The 19,597-nt window shown below is 41.4% G+C and overlaps 2 protein-coding genes and 1 long non-coding RNA gene across 3 annotated transcripts in view; 1 reads left to right on the top strand and 2 right to left on the bottom strand.

Annotated features, from left to right (window-relative positions):
* LOC137332306 (protocadherin gamma-A11-like) overlaps positions 1–14,458 on the bottom strand; it is a 182,120-nt gene extending 167,662 nt beyond the window's left edge. The window contains exon 1 of the mRNA XM_067996018.1: positions 11,865–14,458. Coding sequence (XP_067852119.1) covers positions 11,865–14,384 — 2,520 coding nt within the window. The 5' untranslated portion in view covers positions 14,385–14,458. The remainder of the gene's footprint in view (positions 1–11,864) is intronic.
* The window catches only part of LOC137332307 (uncharacterized), a 58,666-nt gene that overhangs the window by 29,467 nt on the left and 9,602 nt on the right, over positions 1–19,597 (top strand). Inside the window, exon 3 of the long non-coding RNA XR_010965624.1 lies at positions 9,768–9,864. This is a non-coding gene — a long non-coding RNA (uncharacterized lncRNA). The remainder of the gene's footprint in view (positions 1–9,767; positions 9,865–19,597) is intronic.
* On the bottom strand, positions 1,379–4,901 carry LOC137332615 (protocadherin alpha-C2-like). The gene is made up of 2 exons (XM_067996573.1): positions 2,472–4,901; positions 1,379–1,576 (listed from the first exon to the last, which is right to left on the bottom strand). Exons 1-2 carry the CDS (start codon positions 4,899–4,901, stop codon positions 1,379–1,381), a joined length of 2,628 nt encoding a protein of 875 aa, XP_067852674.1.

The following is a 19,597-nucleotide window of genomic DNA, read 5'->3' as shown; positions in this document are numbered from 1 at the left end:
AAGGGCAACATCCTGCAATAATCTACAGCCAATTTTCTGATATATATTGTACGTTTATTGAAAAAGAAAACAAATAATCGGATTCCAGCCCTCACTGGCCACTGTCTTATGTTAAACAAGACTGTTCACAACCTCGGCGTTCCATTCGACCCTGAGCTGAGCATCTGACCCATATCCAATCCATCACAAATACAGTCTACTTCTATCATTGTAATAATATCATCAACAACAACAAGAAGAACAACAACTTATATTGATATAGCGCCTTTAACGTAGTAAAACTTCCCAAAGCACTTTACAGGAGCGCTATCAAACAGAATTTGACACTGAGCCACGTAAGGAGATATTAGGAAAGGTGACCAAAAGCATGGACAAAGAGGTAGGATTTAGGGAGTGTCTTAAAGGAGGAGAGAGACATAGAGAGGTGGATGTTTAGTGAGGGAATTCTAGAGCTTAGGAGCTAGGCAGCTGAAGGCACGGCCACCAATAATGGAGTTAAGAAAATCAGGGATGCGCAAGAGACCAGAATTGGAGGAGCACAGAAATTTTAGACGGTTGTATGGCCGAAGGACCTTACAGAGATAGGGAGGGGAGGCAATGGAGTTTTTGAAAAAAAGGATGAGACTTTTAAAATGAAGACGTTGCCGGACTGGGAGCCAAAGTAGCTCAGTGAGCACAGGGGTATTGGGTTAACGGGACTTGGTGCGAGTTAGGATATGGGCACCAGAATTTTGGATCAGCTCAAGTTTACAGTGGGTGCAAGGTGGGAGGCTGGCCAGGAGAGCATTAAAATAGTTGAGTCTAGTGGTAATAAAGGCAGGGATGATGGTTTAAGCAACAGATGAGCTTCGGCGGAGCAGAGACGGGCGATGTTGCAGAGATGGAAGTAGGCAGTCTTGGTGATGGCGAACATATGGTGTAGGAAGGTCAGTTTAGGGTCAAATTGAATACCAAGGTTGCGAACATGCTGGTTCAGCCTCAGAGACTGGACAGAGGGAGGGATGGAGCCCGTTTCCACCCCTGCCTCAGCTCATCTGCTGCTGAAACCCTCATTCATGCTTATTTACCTCGAGACTTGTCTATTTCAAAGCCTCCTGACCAGCCTCCCATCTTCCACCCTCCATAAACTTGAGCTCATCCAGAACTCTGCTGCCCATATCCTAACTCACACCAAGTCCTGTTCCTCCATCACTGCAGTGCTCGCTGACCTACATTGGCTCCCGGTCCACCAATGCCTTGCTTTTAAAATTCTCATCCTCCTGCTCAAATTGCTACACGGTCTTGTCCCTCCCTATCTCTGTAACCACCTCCAGCGCTACAACCCTCGGAGATCTCTACATTCGTCCAACTCTGGCCGCTTGTGCATCCCCCACTTTCTTCATCCCTCTATTGGTGTCCGTGCCTTCAGCCGTCTAGGCCCTAAATTCTGGAATTCCTGCCCAAACCTCTTTGCCTCTCCATCCAGCTGTCGTCCTTTCGGACTAGGCTTAAAACCTACCCCTTTGATCAAGCGTTCGGTCACATGTTCTAATGCTTCCTTAATTGGATCGTTGTCAAATTTTGTCTGAGCACTCTCCTGTGAAGCGTCTTGGGACGTTTTACTACGTTTAACGAATTCTATAAATGTTATTATTAACCTTATGTCTCCGATAAAACTAATCCTTTTTTTTCCGCTGGAAAGGTCTTTTCAATAATAGGTAAATGTACTGTTCAGAATTACATTTACAAGAAGATCTCAGATTACATTTATTGGCTGTGTTGCGTTATCTGATCGCAGCAGGGCAGCAATCAGGCGCTATAATTGCTCAGACCTAGGAATGGGAAAGGCCAAATTTTTTCCCAGTGTTCTTTTTGGAATATATCCGTGGGTATACGCCAGGTGAGGACAGGATTACGCTCAGCTACGTTGCCCTCTATGGTCTGATAGCCTGTCTACATTCCAATATGAAGAATAGTTGACTGAGTGGGGAAATGGATAGCGTTAACGTCCATGGAAAGCTGCACCGAATTAATCAGCTCTTCCAGGAGACAAAGGAAGAAAATTGTAAAAAGTTATACTTCAACATTCTATGAATATTTTACCACTTAGTTCCACCACACCGCAAAATTTATAACGCAACTAATAATTCATTCTTAAGTTATACAAGACACACCGACCTCGCTTCGTTATTGGTTTGTGATGCCAGGAAATATTGCTGAAGACTACCAGATAAATAGGTAAATGGGTTGTGTTACAGGAACACTGAAAATTCTAAAGATGAAAAATCACATCGTATAACAGAGCTAATAAAAATATGAAAGGTACATTTCTTCGTCCACCATTTTGCTTTAGCCATGGCAAAGTGACAATACCTGTACTAGATTGAATTGTCAATTCCCATCAGTAAATGTTCGCATTTTACAACCACCAGCTTATCATTTTACGTGCGTGGGTGCATTATTGGTTCAGTGACATGTTTGTTTTTACTCACCTCACTGGGAGTATTAGGGTTTTGTTTCATTATCTTCTGATTGCACTCTGATAAATACATGTCAGCATTCTTGGTATGGCTTCTACGCGTTGCAGAACTACGGTTCATGTTCTCTGGTTCAGTTGTTGGACGAATCTTATAGCAGTATGTTGTAGAGGAGGATCCAGATCCACGCACTTCCATAAAATTTGCGATTAGTTGAGCATTGGGCGCAATCCGCAGGTTTGCACTAGGCTGCTTCAATACATTATTTGTAATCTCACGTCTAAAGCAACAACTGATCGGAGAACAATAGTGGTCGGGATCATTGCTATTGTGACACATGGATGTAACGAGGATAATTATTGTCAACAGAAGGACGAATGAGATTGACCCTAGTGATATTATGATATACATAGCCAAATTCGAGGAATGCTCAATGTTCTGGGGCAGATTGCTAAAGTCGGAAATAATTTCTGCAGTCCTATCCATCAATGACAACGTGGCTGTGACAGTAGTAGATAAGGAGGGATGCCCATTGTCTTTCACTAAGATGACAAGCACTTGTGTAGTGGAATCTCTGTCTTCAAGGAGGCGTATTGTTCTGACTTCTCCAGAACTGCGTGCGACAGTGAAAATACTCCGATCAGTAGCTTGGATCAGTTGGTAGGACAGCCTTGCGTTCTGTCCAGAATCAGCATCAACTGCAGTCACCTTGGTCACCAGATAGCCTGGATGGACAGATCGTGGCACCATTACCCGCGTTTCATTTTTTGTCAGGGCAGATACAATTACAGGAGAATTGTCATTTTGATCGAGGATTACTACATTCACAATAACATTACTGCTGAGGCGAGGGATTCCAGCATCCCGAGCTTGAACGTGGATTTGAAATTTTTTTAATTGCTCATAGTCAAAAGAGCGCTGAGAAAATATTTTACCATTGTCTGAATTAATAGACACAAAGGACATGACAGGCATACCTTGAATCTGACTCTCTCCAATGAAGTAAGATATATGAGAGTTTTGACCAAGATCAGAATCAAAAGCAGTCACAGAGCAGATGGATGCACCAGGTGGATTGTTTTCCATTACGTAGGCAGTGTATGATGACTTCGTGAAGCGTGGTGGATTGTCATTAATGTCTGAAATCTCTACTGGTATGACTTTGTTGGCAAAGAGACGAGGAGATCCAGCGTCCGAGCAACTGACATTAATTGTGTATTGAGAAACAGTTTCCCTGTCCAATAAACCATTAGTGACCAACATGTAAGAATTCTTGAAAGACGATTTCATTTGGAATGGGAGATTATTGGGAATATGACAACTAATATTACCGTTTGCTTCAGATTCGGGGTCAGTTACACTAATTAGAGCGACCATAGTCCCAAGCGTAGCATTTTCACTTACTGGACTGGGTAATGACATCAGTGTCACCTCAGGTTCAACGTCATTCATGTCCACAATCTGCACTACAACGTTGCAATATACAGGTACAGAATTAGGACCCCGGTTCCGAGCTTCGACATTAATCTCGTAGACGTTGGCTTCTTCGTAATCCAACACCCCTTTAACCCTGATCTCTCCTGTATACGGTTCTAAATTAAACAGTTCACGTACTCTGTCTGGAGTGTAGCTGCTGAAAGAGTAGATTATATCCGCATTATTTCCTTCATCCAAGTCAGTAGCATTGAGATTGATAACTAATGTATTGACGGCTATATTTTCAACCAATTTCACCCAATAAACCGACTGATCAAATACAGGCACATTGTCATTGACATCAAGCACAGTGATGATAATTTGAGCACTGCCAGATCTTTCTGGAATCGCGCCATCTATGGCAGTGAGAAGTAAGTTGTGAACTGCTTGTTTTTCTCTATCCAAGTATTTCTCCAGCAACAAATACACACTTTTAGTTCCATCACTGCTGTTCGGAACTTCCAATGTGAAATGGTCATTCGGACTGAGGAAGTAATTGTGAACAGAATTTGTACCCACGTCGGAATCATGCGCGCTCTGGAGTGGAAAGCGAGTTCCCGGTGGAGTTGACTCAAGAATCTCCAAACGTAGCTCATCCTGCAAAAAACTAGGGGAATTGTCGTTGATATCTTGTATTTCAACTTCAGCACGGTACAGTTTCAATGGATTTTCTACAACAATCTCGAGATTCTGTAAACACATAAGACTTTGACCACAGAGCTGCTCCCTGTCAATATTGTCATTAACAAACAAAACGCCATCCTCTAAATTTACTTCAAAATACCTCTTCTTTGCAGCGGACATGATCCGGAACCTGCGCCTGGACAGTTCCTTTATACCTAATCCAACATCGTTAGCAATATTCCCAACAAAAGCGCCGCTTTCTAGTTCTTCTGGAATCGAATAATGAATCTGGCCAGAAATAAAATTCCAGGCATAAAGCAGGGTAATGACAGACAACGTTTGCATTATTTGTGTGAAGACGTCTTTTCATTCGCAATGCTGTGCAAATATTAATAAAAAGTAGATATCGTTCAGAGCCACCTGTCTTGGTGCGAAGTCCAAAGGAAAATGATTGATAAAAATCATGTCCTACTAACGTAGAATGACTCGGCCGAAAGCAGAACAAAGATGGCTGAGATGCGACCGCAATCTGGGTGACTGCTTTCCTTTCTCTTCCTTCTTCACCGTGTGTACGGGGCTGGGGGAGGGCTGATGGATCTCTCTTCATTTTTGAACTCCTCATTGGTAGACAGCGACACAAAGAGTCTTCTCCAATAACTACACATAGCACTTCTTAAAGACATAGTGTATCTCAGTGTAAATCTGCCTAGTACATTAAACCTTTAATGATCTTTCTATCATAATTGACTGAAATAATGTTAAAAGTTTCAGAGAACCTAAAAACTTATTACCGAAAATTTCTGGTTATGCAGTGACAACCTCGCATGATGCCCGTATCACAAGTTCTTGCTAATAGAATTTAGAAACTCTTTTGTATAAATTGTTTTCTCGTAGAAAAATCAAATAAACTTTTACCGGTAAGCAGAATATTCCGTGCATAACTAATACTTGCTGTAATCTGGCTGCCCAAGTGAAAACCCAACATTGTTGCCAAATAGAATTACTAAGCGTTAGGTTTTTGGAAGTCAGTCCAGTAAGTTAATTAATGGTGTTAGGCCATTAATGACACTAGCAGTCCTTGCCAATTAGAACACGAACAAATTCTGAAAAAAAACCTAGCACGATTCACCCAGACACTTAATCATGCGGTTACACTGAGAATGGAGAATTATTTCCGGTCATCTGAATGTTCTCGTATGGAGATCACACTCCAACTGTAAAAGCAATCTTCAACTAAAACAGGGAAACGCAAGGTTGGTACTGTTACGTAAGAGTGGTCTTCATCAGTTAGCGGTAAAGCATTTAGATTATGTATATGGTATCCCCTTCATACAAGCTCCGCAGCGGGCAAGCTAAGTTGGAAGCTTCCATATACAATAATTGTTTCTTCCTCGATGCACGATACACGCTGTTTTCATTGTCACCAACTGTATAATCCAGATGTTCACGTAAGGAGCTTTAGGAACGAAACATGAGACCCGCCCCTCATCCAAAGTGCAAAATGAACAGGTCAGAATAGGCTGGAAGCCTTCCCCTCCTGCAACCATGTACATCTTTCCTCACAAATCTGCCTCACAACTTGGTGATGCACTTCGCAGACGAAACAAAAGAAACCATTTCGCAGCACAACTAAGAGTTTTCAATCATGAATAATTGCCTAGACACATGATATACGACACAGGCTAACGTTAAGTTGGAACTTTACTGTCATCAACAGAAATTAGAAAGAAAGGAAGAATGGAAGATCTCACATTTATACAGCACCTTTCGTGGCCTCGGGATGTCCCAAAAAGCTTCACAGCCAATAAACTACTTTTGAAGTATAGTCGCTGTTGTAATGTAGGAAACCCAGGAGCCAATATGCGCACAGCAAGGCTCCACAAACAACAATGAGATAATAACCAGATAATCCGTCTTGGTGATGCTGGTTGAGCGATAAATATTGACCAGTACACAGGGAAAACTCCCCTATTCTCCTTCGAATAGTGCCATGGGATCGTTTATATCCACCTAAGAGGGTAGGCAGACCTCGGCTTAACGACCCATCTTAAAGATGGTACCTCCGACAGTGAAGCGCTTCCTCAGTACTGCACTGAGATGTCAGCCTAGATCATGTGCTCTAGTTTCTGGAGGGCGACATGAAACCATTATCTTCTGACTTAGAGGTTGGGTACTACCACTGAGTCACGGCTGACACTTAAAAATCATGCTTTGATACTTATTAGCGAGTTTTATTGAGACAGCACCAAACACCAACGTGAACGCTTCATGTTGTACAGGGCTGTTTGAAAGTGGAACTGGGACTTGAAACCTTTACGTGGATTTTAAAAGTCCGACGTTCTGCCGACTGAGCTATCCGGCTCTTAGCAAAAACATCGCAGCATAGCACTGGCGGCTGCGTCCAAGCTAAAGTCACAATTCCACAGAGTACTCAGGCATGATGCAAAAATTGAAACAGATGCTCCTTGTACCTTGAATGTTACTCTGGAATCACGACTTGAGCCACATGGAGTCATAATGCAGCACGTGGGCGCAGCTGCTATATCTCACTGGTTAACCCACTGTTCAAGATGGAGAGTTGAATAAACTAGATACCCAGATAATTCTGCCAAGGACATACTGCTTGTGAAATGAACGGAGAAAATTGTTTGAAAGATGCCAAGGAAAAAATACTTCAAGACCATCCTTGACAGCAGCAGCAAGCAAATTGCTGATGAATTAAATAAAACGAGTGACAATTGATTAACTGCATCAGTCCTCCTATTAGAGAGATAAGCAAAAATACGTCTGAGCTCTACCTTTTCACGGATCGCTGAGCTGGACTATATATCCCTGATAAGACTAATAAGACTGTGTAACCCTACTTCATGTTTATCATTTCTTCAAAAAGCTTGCATGAGGCTTTAGGTAAAATGGATATGAAACCCAATAAATAAATATAAATATATTTTTCGAGAGATTTCAGTCAACTTGGAACCTATAAAGGCAAAACAACAAAACTTACCCCATCCATTATTCACCAGAACCAATTCCACCTTGTTGATTACTGGAATGGGCAGGGAATGGGTGCGTGGTGCTCTGACCTACTTGATAGAAAAAATACAGGCCCTAACGGTAGTCAGGAACAAAAACTTGTATTTATATAGTTTGTTTTACGTAGGAAAACGTTCCAACGCGCTCCACAGAAACGTAATCAGGTAAAAAATGACACTCAGCGGAAAAAAAAGAGATAATAGGAGAGGTGACCAAATGCTTGGTCAAAGAGATAGGTTTTAAAGAGGGTCTTCAACATTCTATATGAATGTGACCATGAAGCGTTATCTTTCCCCATCATCCTTGTTCTTTCTACAATCTTTGACACAGTCGACCACACCATCCTTCTTCGATATTGCTCCTCATTTGTTCAGCTCGATGGGGTTAAGAACACTGGTTTCTAATTTTACCTATGCAATCTTAGCCAGAGCATTGATCGCCATAGCTTCTCTTTATGCCCTCACACCATTACCTCTGGATTACTCGAATGATCTATCCTTGACCCTCTTTTCTTCAGTTACATGCTGCCTTTGGCAACATCATCCTCAGACATGGGATCAACTTCGACTTGCATGATGATGACATCCAGTTCTACCTTTCCACCGCTGTTCTCGACATATTTGCTGCCTCCTTGCCTTCAGACTGCCTGTCCAACATCCAGTCTTGGTTGAGTAGCAATTCTTCCACTAAGCATTGGAGATACTGAAGCCATCGTTTCTGGCCCCTGCCACACATTATATACCCTTGACACATGCTCCATGCCAGTCCACGGCCATTGTGTCAGGCTGTACCAGGCAGTTTACAATCTATGGCATCCCGTCTGACCTGTAGTTTAGCTTCCAAACCCATATCCTTTCCATCCCAATGATTGGCCTATTTACACCTCCATAACATTGTTCAACTCTCCCTCTAACTCAGACCACTGAAGCTCTCATTTGTGCTTTTGTCACCTCCAGACTCAACTTTGCCAATGCTTTCCTGGCAACCTTCACCTTCTGTAAACTTCAGCTGATCCAAAACGCTGCTGCCCATATCCTATCTTGCAAAAAGTCCTAATCACCTATCACTCTGCCTTTGCTGGCCTATACTGGCTCCTAGTCACTAATGCTTCACTATTAAAATTCTCATTCTCATGACTTCACCACTTCCTATCTTTCTAGCCTCTTTCAACCTTACAAATACCAAAAACTCTCTACTCTTTTGACACTGAGATATTGTTTCTGAAGCTTCATTGCGGTCATGTAGTAGGCCAAAGTGAGAGAGGTCAGAGAGACGTTTAAGTGGCGGGTAAGATAGAGGTTGGGAAAAGAGTAGCTATCTTCAGAAATGTGGTAGCCCAATTTGCATTTAGTTTTCCCAATGTAGAGGAGACTGCACTTTGGTCAGAAAATACAGTGATGTGGCGATGCCGGTGATGGACTGGGGTGGACAAATGTACGGAGTCGTACAACACCAGGTTATAGTCCAACAGCTTTATTTGAACTCACAAGCTTTCGGAGCTTTGCTCCTTCGTCAGGTGAGTACGAGATTGAAAGAAGTACACGTGACTTACTGTCTCAAATGGAAGGAGTGTTTGTGAACACGCTCCTGGTGTGGAAGGAAGTAAATTAACAGTTGCTTTCTCTCCTGGAGTTGCATGAAAAACTGCAAGGGGAAAGACAACTGGAACTATTGGTGGTGGAAGAATGAACAAAGGCATAACGTGGGACCAGTCACCAGCCTCTGAAAAAGCCGACAAGGGAGAGAAGAGCAAAAGATGCTTGACGTTATGTTTGTGTTGCAGGTCTTGGAAATGGTGGAAGACGACAATGAAAATAATAGACATCTGTGTAAATTCCATTGCCAGAGATGTAGTCTCCCTTTTGCTACTGTATTTCTTTCTGAATGTAATATAAGTTAATTTGTACTCACAGCAGTGTATCCACAAATGCTTAACTGTTACTCTGTATCCTTCCTTCTAATCTCAAATCTAGTCCACCCTCCTTTACTCCGATTTCCTCTAAAATTCGTGTTCTGAAAATTGAGTTTGTATTGCACTCCACTCCTTCTCTAGCATAAATGATCCGAAGCTTTACCATGTTGTGGTCACCACTTCCAAGGTACTGACTCACTTGTAATTTTCTCCAACAGCGCCTACTTAATATATCTTATTAAGTTTAATTTATCTCTCCTTTGTAGATTCCTCGATCACCCAGATCAAGTAATAGTACCTTATCACATAACGAAACTTGCTTTCTTTCCTGTGCTCCTATTATGGTCTTCCAATCCTTCGTTGGTAAGTTCAAGTTCCCTTTATATCTAGATACATAGGCATCATTCGTAATTATAACTGTCTTAGGTACTTAATCAACAATACTGAATAATACAACCCTGAGGAATAATTAACTGAAGAAACGAGTTAGTTTCTAAAAATAAAGTAATAACATTATCAAAACTACAGTAAACAATATAGTATGAAATAAAGTTCGGTCTTATGTTTTTACAACAATATTCCTATTTCTTCTACTGAGAAGCCCAGATGGTGGGTCAATGTCTAAAGTGTGGGAACATAAAAACATAAGAAATAGGAGCAGGCCCTCGAGCCAGCTCTGTCATTCAATCAGATCATGGCTGATCTTCTACCTCAACTCCACTTTCCTGCCCCATCCCCATATCACTTGATTCCCCTAGAATCCAAAAATGTATCTATCTCAGCCTTGAATATACTCAACGAATCAGCATCCACGACCCTCTGGGGTAGACAATTCCAAAGATTCACAACCCTCTGAGTGAAGAAATGCCTCATCATCTCAGTTTTAAATGGCCGACTCATTATTCTGTGAATATGCCCTCTAGTTCCAGACTCTCCAGCCATGGTAAACAACCTCTCAGCCTTTACCCTGCCAAGCACCTCCCCACCCACCCCCCAGAATTTTATATGTTTCAATGAGATCACCTCTCATTCTTCTAAACTCCAGAGAGTATAGGCCCATTCTACTCAACCTCTCCTCATAGTTCAACCCTCTAATCCTAGGAATTAATCTAGTGAACTTGAATATACCTCCAGCAGTTGAAAAAAAAATAAGTGAAGGGTTTGATTAATTAAGAAATCCTGATTAAGTGCCACATGCTTTGGTTTTAGAGCACACTAGTAAATTGCACATTGCTTGGCCCATGGCTAGTTGATGAATGTATGATATTTTTACAAGATAGCGATGGAACATTAGGACAGTTGACATAGCAAAATTAAATATTGAATGTTGAAATAAGAATTTACAATGGTGAATGTTTACGCCAAAGCCTTACAAAAAAATCGTGACAAAAGAAATAAGGGTTGTGGATTCCAGGGAGTGAAGAGTCTGACAGAAACGTCGTGGATAAAGTTAATGTGGATGGAACCTCGTGGAGCAATTCAGCAAGGAACATCATCAACATTAGAGAAAGAAGAAAATAGCGAGCCGAAAGTGTTAACGTTCTCTTTTGGGCAGACAGCAAATTGGAAAAAAAAGGATTCACCGAAGATTCCAGAGACAACTTCAGTGATTGTCCAGAGGGAGCATCTGTTGAATGCGTAGCAAGACTGTAGTGGATTATGCTTTCTAACATTTGTTTCCACTGAATCAGAGACCAATCAGGCAAAATTGGTCCTTACGGTTAATGATGCACACTGCGGGTCACCAACAACCGCGATCATAGTGGAGAAATGCGAATTCATATCCATGTTTTCAGATTTAGTTTTATAGGTAGATATGGATACTAATGAAAATTCAGCATGATTGCTTTTTAGATTGCTTAGTACTGACAATATCTCGACTTTGTCAGTACTAAGCAATCTAAAATCTGACAAAGTACTTTTCGGATACAGTGAACGTGCGCAATGACAATGCAACTCTAAACAATTCCTAAGGATTAATGTCATGGGCCGTTTATACGCTATCACCATTTTAAAATCTGCTACCTCATGTTTCCCTGGGCTCTGTTTTACATTACAATCACCCCTTAGCAAATGAAGCAACGTCAGTGTATTAGATTTGGTACTTCACCAAAAATTAAAATACCTAAAACTGGTTAACGAGCAGACATAATGACCAATATTTTGTTGCCAAAATAACAGCGAGTATAATGGCGCTCGCCGGTATGTAGAAGCGAACCTGGAACAAAAACAGAAAATGTTGGAAATGAAAAACTGGTGGATTAGCACTTGCAAAATAAGCTACCTGACTCTTACAGATGTTGGTCCACACGCTGTGCGTTTCCAACTTTTTTTGTTTTCTTTGATTAAATTATAATACTCACTTCGCTGGATATATATGGCCAGTTGCTCCTTATGTCTGCATTCTGTTCTGACGCACATGTTCTGATATTCTTCCTAAACGTTCCAGAAGTTGTTGGACTGACTGGAGCGAAATACATCAATTCCATTTTGGCTGCCTCTGGTGCTGAACGTACTTTATAACGGTATGTTTCTGAAAGGGATCCGTTCCCTCGAACCTCAAGGAAGTTCGTAATTAAATTGGAGTCTGGCACAATCTGAAGGTTGACATGCGAATTATGCATTCTAGGTTTGGAGTCCATCTCTCTGACACAGCAAGAATTGGCAAGAAAGCATCGCCCAGTGTGACCAAAATGTCGATCGGTTGGGCAAATGGCAATGACAAGGCCAATTATAATAACAAGAAGTAATAACGATATTATTCCCAAAGAAATTATTATATAAAATGCCAAATCGGAAGAGTGTTGTAAATCTGAGTGAAGATCGCCAACCTCTGACCGAATTTCTGCACTCTGTTCAATTATTGTGAGCGTAACCGTGGTAGTGGTAGAGAGAGGCGGGTGTCCATTGTCCTTTACCTGGATGACTATTCTTTGTGTGGTGGCGTCACCATCTTTAAATCGGCGAAAGCTTCTTATTTCGCCTGAACTACGTGAAACTGTAAAAAGACCCGGGTCAGTGGCTTGAACGAGTTGATAGGAAATCCGTGCATTCTGACCAGAATCAGCATCCGAAGCAATTATTTTCGTTACCAAAAATCCTGGATCTGCAGATCGAGGCACAGTTGTCTTGTTGTAGTCCGCTAATCTAGGTGATATCATTACAGGAGCGTTGTCATTCTGATCGAGGATAATCACATTTACAGTTACGTTCCCGGAAAGCAATGGGAACCCCGCATCTTGAGCTTGAACTCGGATCTTAAAACTTTTAAGCTGCTCGTAATCAAATGACCGCTTCGAATAGATGATGCCATTTTCTGAATTGATAGAAACATATGAGGACACTGGATCTCCCTGAACATTGCTTTCCAGAATTGTGTAAGAGAGTTGGGAATTATGTTCCGTGTCTGGATCAAACGCTGTCACTGATCCAATGGAATTACCAGGTGAATTGTTCTCGGTCACGTAGACTGTGTATGAAGACTGTGTAAAGCGTGGCGCGTTGTCATTTATATCTGAAATATGCACAACAATCGTTTTGTTGGTGGATAGTGGAGGGCTTCCCTGGTCTTTACATGTTACAGTTACCGCGTATTCAGAGGCACTTTCCCGATCAAGTAGACCACTTATGATCAATCTATATGAATTCCTAAAGGTGGGTTTCAGATCGAAGGGGACGTGTGGGGAGATATAACAATCAGTACGTTCGTTTTCATTTGAGTCCCGATCTGTAACACTGACCAAAGCTACCAATGTCCCAGTAGGAGCGTCCTCACTGATTGTAGTGGATACTGATTTTAGAATCAATTCTGGCGCATTGTCATTAACATCCTTGATATCTACCCGAACAATACAGTGTGCGGATAATGACTGTGCCCCCCTGTCCTTCGCTTCCACGTGAATTTCATAAACACTTTTTTCTTCAAAATCCAATATTTCCTTTACCCTGATCTCTCCGGACTTCGGATTAATTCTAAACACTTCAGGTATTCTTTCCTCATTGTAGCTACCTAAAGAATAAACGATGTCACCATTGGACCCATCATCCAAATCAGTCGCGTTAAGTTTAATCACCAAAGTACCAGGTGTGGCATCTTCCATTAAACTAGCAGTGTACAAGGACTGTTGGAAAACCGGTGCATTGTCATTCGTGTCCGAGACAATGATAGTTAACTGAGCAGTACCTGACCTCTCGGGTATCCCACCGTCAACAGCAGTGAGCAATAAACGGTGCGACGATTGTTTTTCTCGGTCGAGAGACTGTTTCACCACCAATTCGGGTATTTTCCATTTTCCAAGTGTCTGTACATGTAAAACGAAGTGTTCATTTGACGTGAGCCGGTAAATTCGTATAGAATTGTTTCCTACGTCAGGATCCTGCGCGGCCTGTAAAGTAAATCGGGTTCCAGGTGTCGCCGACTCCGCAATTTCCAAACGGATTTCTCTGTTCGAGAAATTGGGAGAATTATCGTTTATATCCAAAATCTCGACCTCTGCTCGATACTGTTCCACAGGATTTTCAATTTCCAATTCCAAAGGCAGTAAACAGGTAAGACTCTGTCCACAGAGCGCTTCTCTGTCTATTCTTTTATTCACAAATAAGAATCCATTCTGGAGATTTATATCGAAATATTGCATTGGTGCTTGTGAAACGATCCTGAATCTACGAGCTGATAGTTCCTCTAAATTTAATTCCAAATCTTTTGCGATTTTCCCTACCAAGGCACCGTGTTCCAATTCTTCTGGAATGGAGTAACGAGTCTGCCCGGAAACCAGATTCCAGGCACACAGCAGCAAAATGGACGGTACCGCTTTCTTTCTCAACAAAAAGAGCCCGTCTGCATGTGTCATTTCCTTTGCAGGAATGTGTTTTTCGACCCTCATTATTTCTTCTGTCCGTTAATATCAATCATTCCATCTCAAGTAAGTCATATAATGCAGGAGGTAGGTTGAAAAGCAAGGATACCTTCTCAGGAGATAGCTCGGTGCGTTCATTTGAACGTCAATAATCTGCCTGCTTTCGCCCCTTGGTGTTGGGGGATGGGTGGTGGATCTCTCGCTAAATTTCTTTCCCTTATTGGTAGACAGCGACACAAAGAGTCTTTGACTATAACTACACTGAGGTCATATTAAAGCTAGACTTCACATACATTGTGAAAGTCTCAACTTTCTGGACATTATTAAAGGAATTTCAGAATGCACCTAGCATTAAAAAAAATCTAGCAACGGCGTGGATACTATTTTAATACTTACCTCAGTGACGGCAAGTAAATAACTTCAAAGTAGATTTGCAGCATCTATTGTTGATATCATGCAAATTATTTTTGCACCCATCCAAAATGCCTTGTTCTTGCCAGCTAGTACAGTTTTTCAAGCTGTACTTTGCTCTTGGTCTAAATACTTTCGAGGAAAACAGAAACAATTCTACATTATATACGTTTTTTAGGTATAACAGACACTTCCTGTATTTACAGGAATGTCATATCACACCATTTCCACCACTCCTGGATGTCATACCTTCGATTAGGTTTAATCTGGTGAGTTTTAATTTCCATGTACTTGCATTGTACTTGCCTTTCAGTCTTCTTACCTGTCTAAATTTGCATCTCCAAGTGTGGTAGCGCTGCGCTGCTATGTCCCATAGTATCAGTCTCTTCACGTTGCATTGCTCCCTCTGGTATGATGAGGTGCTGTCCTCGGCCCATTCCTAGCCCGACCGGCAGTCCACAGCCGCACTGCGAAATGTAATCTGTGGGCCCAATACCCCTCTATCCTAATTGTCGTTCAGTTTCCTTTGCCATAGGTATCCCCTTTCGAATGGTGCCCGCACGCGTCACTCCAAACTGAGGCCTCTGGGTTTAATAAGTCCTCCGACTTCCCAACTGCCACTTGCTGCTTGAAAACCACCTTCTGGTCTGTAGCTCTGGCAGATTGCTTCCACAATTACTGCCCACTGACTGGTGTTTGGTTCTTCAAATGCCCACACCTCCCCTGGCAAATGAAGAGGGAAAAGGCAAAAGAAAATAAAGAGATAGAAGCCAAAAAAAGAGCGAAGAAGATAAATGGATAATCAAAAAAGAAGACAACGCGAGGTAGAAAAAAATGCGGACAGAGAAAAAAGGACAATATTGAGAGAGTGAGAAAAAGCAACACAAGACGACAAGGAAAGAATATCCTGTAACTTGTTGAAGGAGATGCCTTAATGCAAACCTCCCTATCTCTGTCTTTCTTTTTCTGTCCCTGAAATATAACACCCATTCATTTTCTGTCCATTACACTTCTCGTTTCTGGTCAGTGACAGTTGTTTAAGACATTTCATGGGTTACACTCAAATCTCTGTAGTATTCTTCAAGGAAACGCTATGAACAAAAAGAGTAATTTGACACAGGTACCAGATTATTTGTATCCTCTGAGTGACTTTTGCAGTCAAACTGAAAAGCAAAACTGGTCTTCGGAAATAGAAACTATTGTGTCTATAATTTCTGTTTGATATTCTCAAAAGTACTTTACAAAAGAATGAAAGTCAGAGTCGTGTCCTGCAGCCTTAAGAGGAATTGAACTCTTGATCTTACCTAGTTTTTACTTACCAACAATTAAGCACTTTATCCTTAAGGGTCATAGCTTCATCCTAGTAGCACAATTATACAATCAGGATGACATAGTATAATATGGGCATTTTATGCAGTATATCATCTGACGTACGATGTGTAATGCCATGGGAGAGCAGTAGATCTCCCAATCACATTGGTAATGGGTTTTCTTCAATCTCGAACATGATTATGATGTTTAGCTGATAATGCCCCTCTAAAATTGGAACAATATTTTCAGATTCATCACGGCAGCAGAACAAGAACGCACAGCTTCGGGTTTGTGCATGCATATTAGGGTAGATATTACGAAATGTGTATTTACACAGGGGGTGATCAGCAGCTGAAGATGTTGGTAGGCAGAATGCTTGACACGTTGCTCATTTAAGGAATAAATAAATGCTACAATAGAGAAATGGTATGAATGGAATTCTCAACGGACAAAATCAAACCGGGTGACGAGGCTTCCTCATCCCAAACTATATTCTCATCTTGAGTTTTTCTGATAACTCGGTATCTGCGTCTGTGGGTTTAGAATTTATAGATCCGGGTAACTTTCAAAGAAAGCCGCCAGTTAATAAATAGGAGAAATTGGTGGATGTGGAGAGAACAACATTTCATTCTCTTTGGTGAGGTAGATATTTGCCACGTGCATATACGGAACCCACATTTAAGAGTGTGAAATCTGAGCTACTGAGAAATCCTGACAGGTGGATACTCTGTTTTTCCCATATGGAATATACAGTCTCTTCTGTAGGGGCACTTCTCATTTATTTGTGTCCAGAAAGCTTAGGCATTAGTTGGCAAAAGCCACGGATTTGCGGCTCCCAATTAAATGCACCAGCACTGAGCTTGATCAAGTAAGGTCGCGTGGGAAACTAACACAGATTATTGATCTGTTGCCCACAACTTGTCCATCCACGACCACCCTACCCACAGAAACAATGGCTTTTAGGGTTATAGGGAGCTGAGTGGAAATAATCCGAGCCTGCAGTAACAAGATTACCTATCCAGGATGCATTAGTTAACCAGGCTGGCTGCTTAATAGTCAAGAGTGCCCTGAACATCTGTGGACTTGCGTGTATCAGATATTAGATTACAAAGGCTGCTAAAGCAGGTTTACTTGGATCAACAAAATTGCCAGCGTGGAGTCACATTGACGCCAAAAAGACTAGACAAACTTCCCAAGAATGATAGTCACTTATCATAGTATCACATTACTAATATTCATCATAGTAGGTACAGCATAGTAGGAGGCCATTCAGCCATCCTGCCTGTGCCGGCTCTTTGAAAGAGCTATCCAATTAGTCCCATTCTCCTGTTCTTTCCCCATAGGCCTGTAATTCTTTCTCCTTCAAGTATTTATCTAATTCCCCTTTGAAAGTTATTATTGAATCTGTTTCAGCAACCCATGTTTCCTCATATCGCCTCTGATTCTTTTGCCGTTCACCTTAAATCCGTGTCCTCTGGTGACCGACCCATCTGCTACTATTAATAAAACGCAGGGTCCCATATGTTTTTTTAACTGCTATCTCAAGTTGTCCTGCCACCTTCAATGATTTGTGTATATGCACCCCCGGGTCTTCCTGTTCCTGCACCATGTTTAAAATTGTAAAATTTAGTTTATATTGCCTCTCCTGATTCTTCCAACCAAAAAGTATCAATTCACACTTCTCTGCATTAAATTTCACCTGCCATGTGTATGCCCATTTCACCATCTGTCCATGTCCTCCTGAAGTCTGTTACTATCCTCCAAATTGTTTACTACTTTTCCAAGTTTCATATCATCTGCATTTGAAATTATACCCTCTGTATACAAGTCCAGGTCATTAATATATATCAAAAAGAGCAGTGGTCCTAATACTGACCCCTGGAGAACACCGCTATATACTTCTCTCCAGTCTGAAAGACAACTGTTCACCACTACACTCAGCTTTCTGTCCCCTAGCCAAATTTGTATCCACGCTGCCACAATCTCTTTAATCCCATGGGCATTAATTGTTCTAACAAGTCTATTACGTGGTACTTCATCAAATGCCTTTTCAAAGTCCATATACAAAACATCAACCACATTACCCTCATCAACCCTCTCCATTACTTCATCAAATAACTCAATCAAGTTAGTCAAATACGATTTTCCTTTAACAAATAAGTGCTGACTTTCATCTATTAGCCCTTACTTTTCCAAGTACCAATTAATTTTGTCCTGGATTATTGTCTCTAAAAGTTTCCATACCATCGATGTTAAGCTGATTGGCTTGTAATTGCCGGGTTTATCCCTCTCCCCCTTTTAAACAGCAGTGAAAGATTTCCAATCCTCCATTCCTCCAGTACCATTCCCATATCTAAGGAGGATTGGTAGATTGTGGCCAGAGCTGCTGCAATTTTACAATTTCCACCCTTACTTCCTTCAGTAACCTAGGATGCATCCCATTTGAACCGGGTGACTTTTCTACTTTGAGTACTGCCAATCATTTAAATACCTCCTGTTTATCTATTTTTGTCCTATCCAACATCGCTACTATCTCCTCCTTTATTGCTATGATGTCAGCATCCTCTTCTCTGGTGATAAAGGTTGTGAAGTATTAATTTAGTACCTCAGCCGAGATCTCTGCCTCCACAAGAAGATCACCTTTTTTTGTCCTGAATCGATCCCACCCTTCCTTTGATTACCATTTTAATATTTATATGTTTATAAAAGACTTTTATGTTCCCTTTTATGTTAGCCACTAATCTATTCTTATCCAGTCTCTTTGCCCCCCTTAATCCCCCTTTTAGATCTCCTCTGTACTGTCTGCATTCATCCTGGTTCTCTTTTCTATTATGAACCTTACATTCGTCATAAGCCTCATTTTTCTGTTTCATTTTAATCTCTATATCTTTTGTCATCCAGGGAGTTCTAGTTTTGGATGCCATTCCTCCCCCCCCCCCTCATAGGGATGCGTCTACTCTGTACCTGAACCAACTCTTCCTTGAAGTCCTCCCATTGTTCAATTATTGTTTGGCTGAGCAATTTTTGATTCCAATCCAACTGGGCAAGATCCCTTTTTAACTCACTGAAATGTGTCCTCCTCCAGTTAAACATTTTCACATTTGATTTTTCCTTGTTCTTTTCCATAACTATTCTAAACCTAATGATATTATGATCACTGTCCCCCAAATCTCTGCTACTGAAACATGGTCCACCTGCCCCATTTCATTCCCCAGAACTAGATCCAGCACTGCTTCCTTCCTGTTTCACTGGAAATATACTGTTCCAGAAAGTTCTCTTGAACACTTTTCAGGCATTCCTCCCCCTCTTTGCCCTTTGCACTGTTAGTGTACCAGTCTATATTGGGATAATTGTAGTCCCCCATTATCACTACTCTATAGTTCTTGCACCTTTCTGTAATTTGCCTGTAAATTTCTCCTCTATCTCCTTCCCACTAATTTTGGCCTATAGTGTACACCCAGTAGCATAATAGCTCCTCTATTTTTCCTTAATTCTAACCAAATAGATTCTGTCTTTGA

This window comes from Heptranchias perlo, chromosome 14 (genome assembly GCF_035084215.1).
Source record: "Heptranchias perlo isolate sHepPer1 chromosome 14, sHepPer1.hap1, whole genome shotgun sequence".
Lineage (NCBI taxonomy): Eukaryota > Metazoa > Chordata > Chondrichthyes > Hexanchiformes > Hexanchidae > Heptranchias > Heptranchias perlo.
Note: the sequence above shows the minus strand (reverse complement) of the source record. Positions and strands in the feature narration are given on the sequence as shown.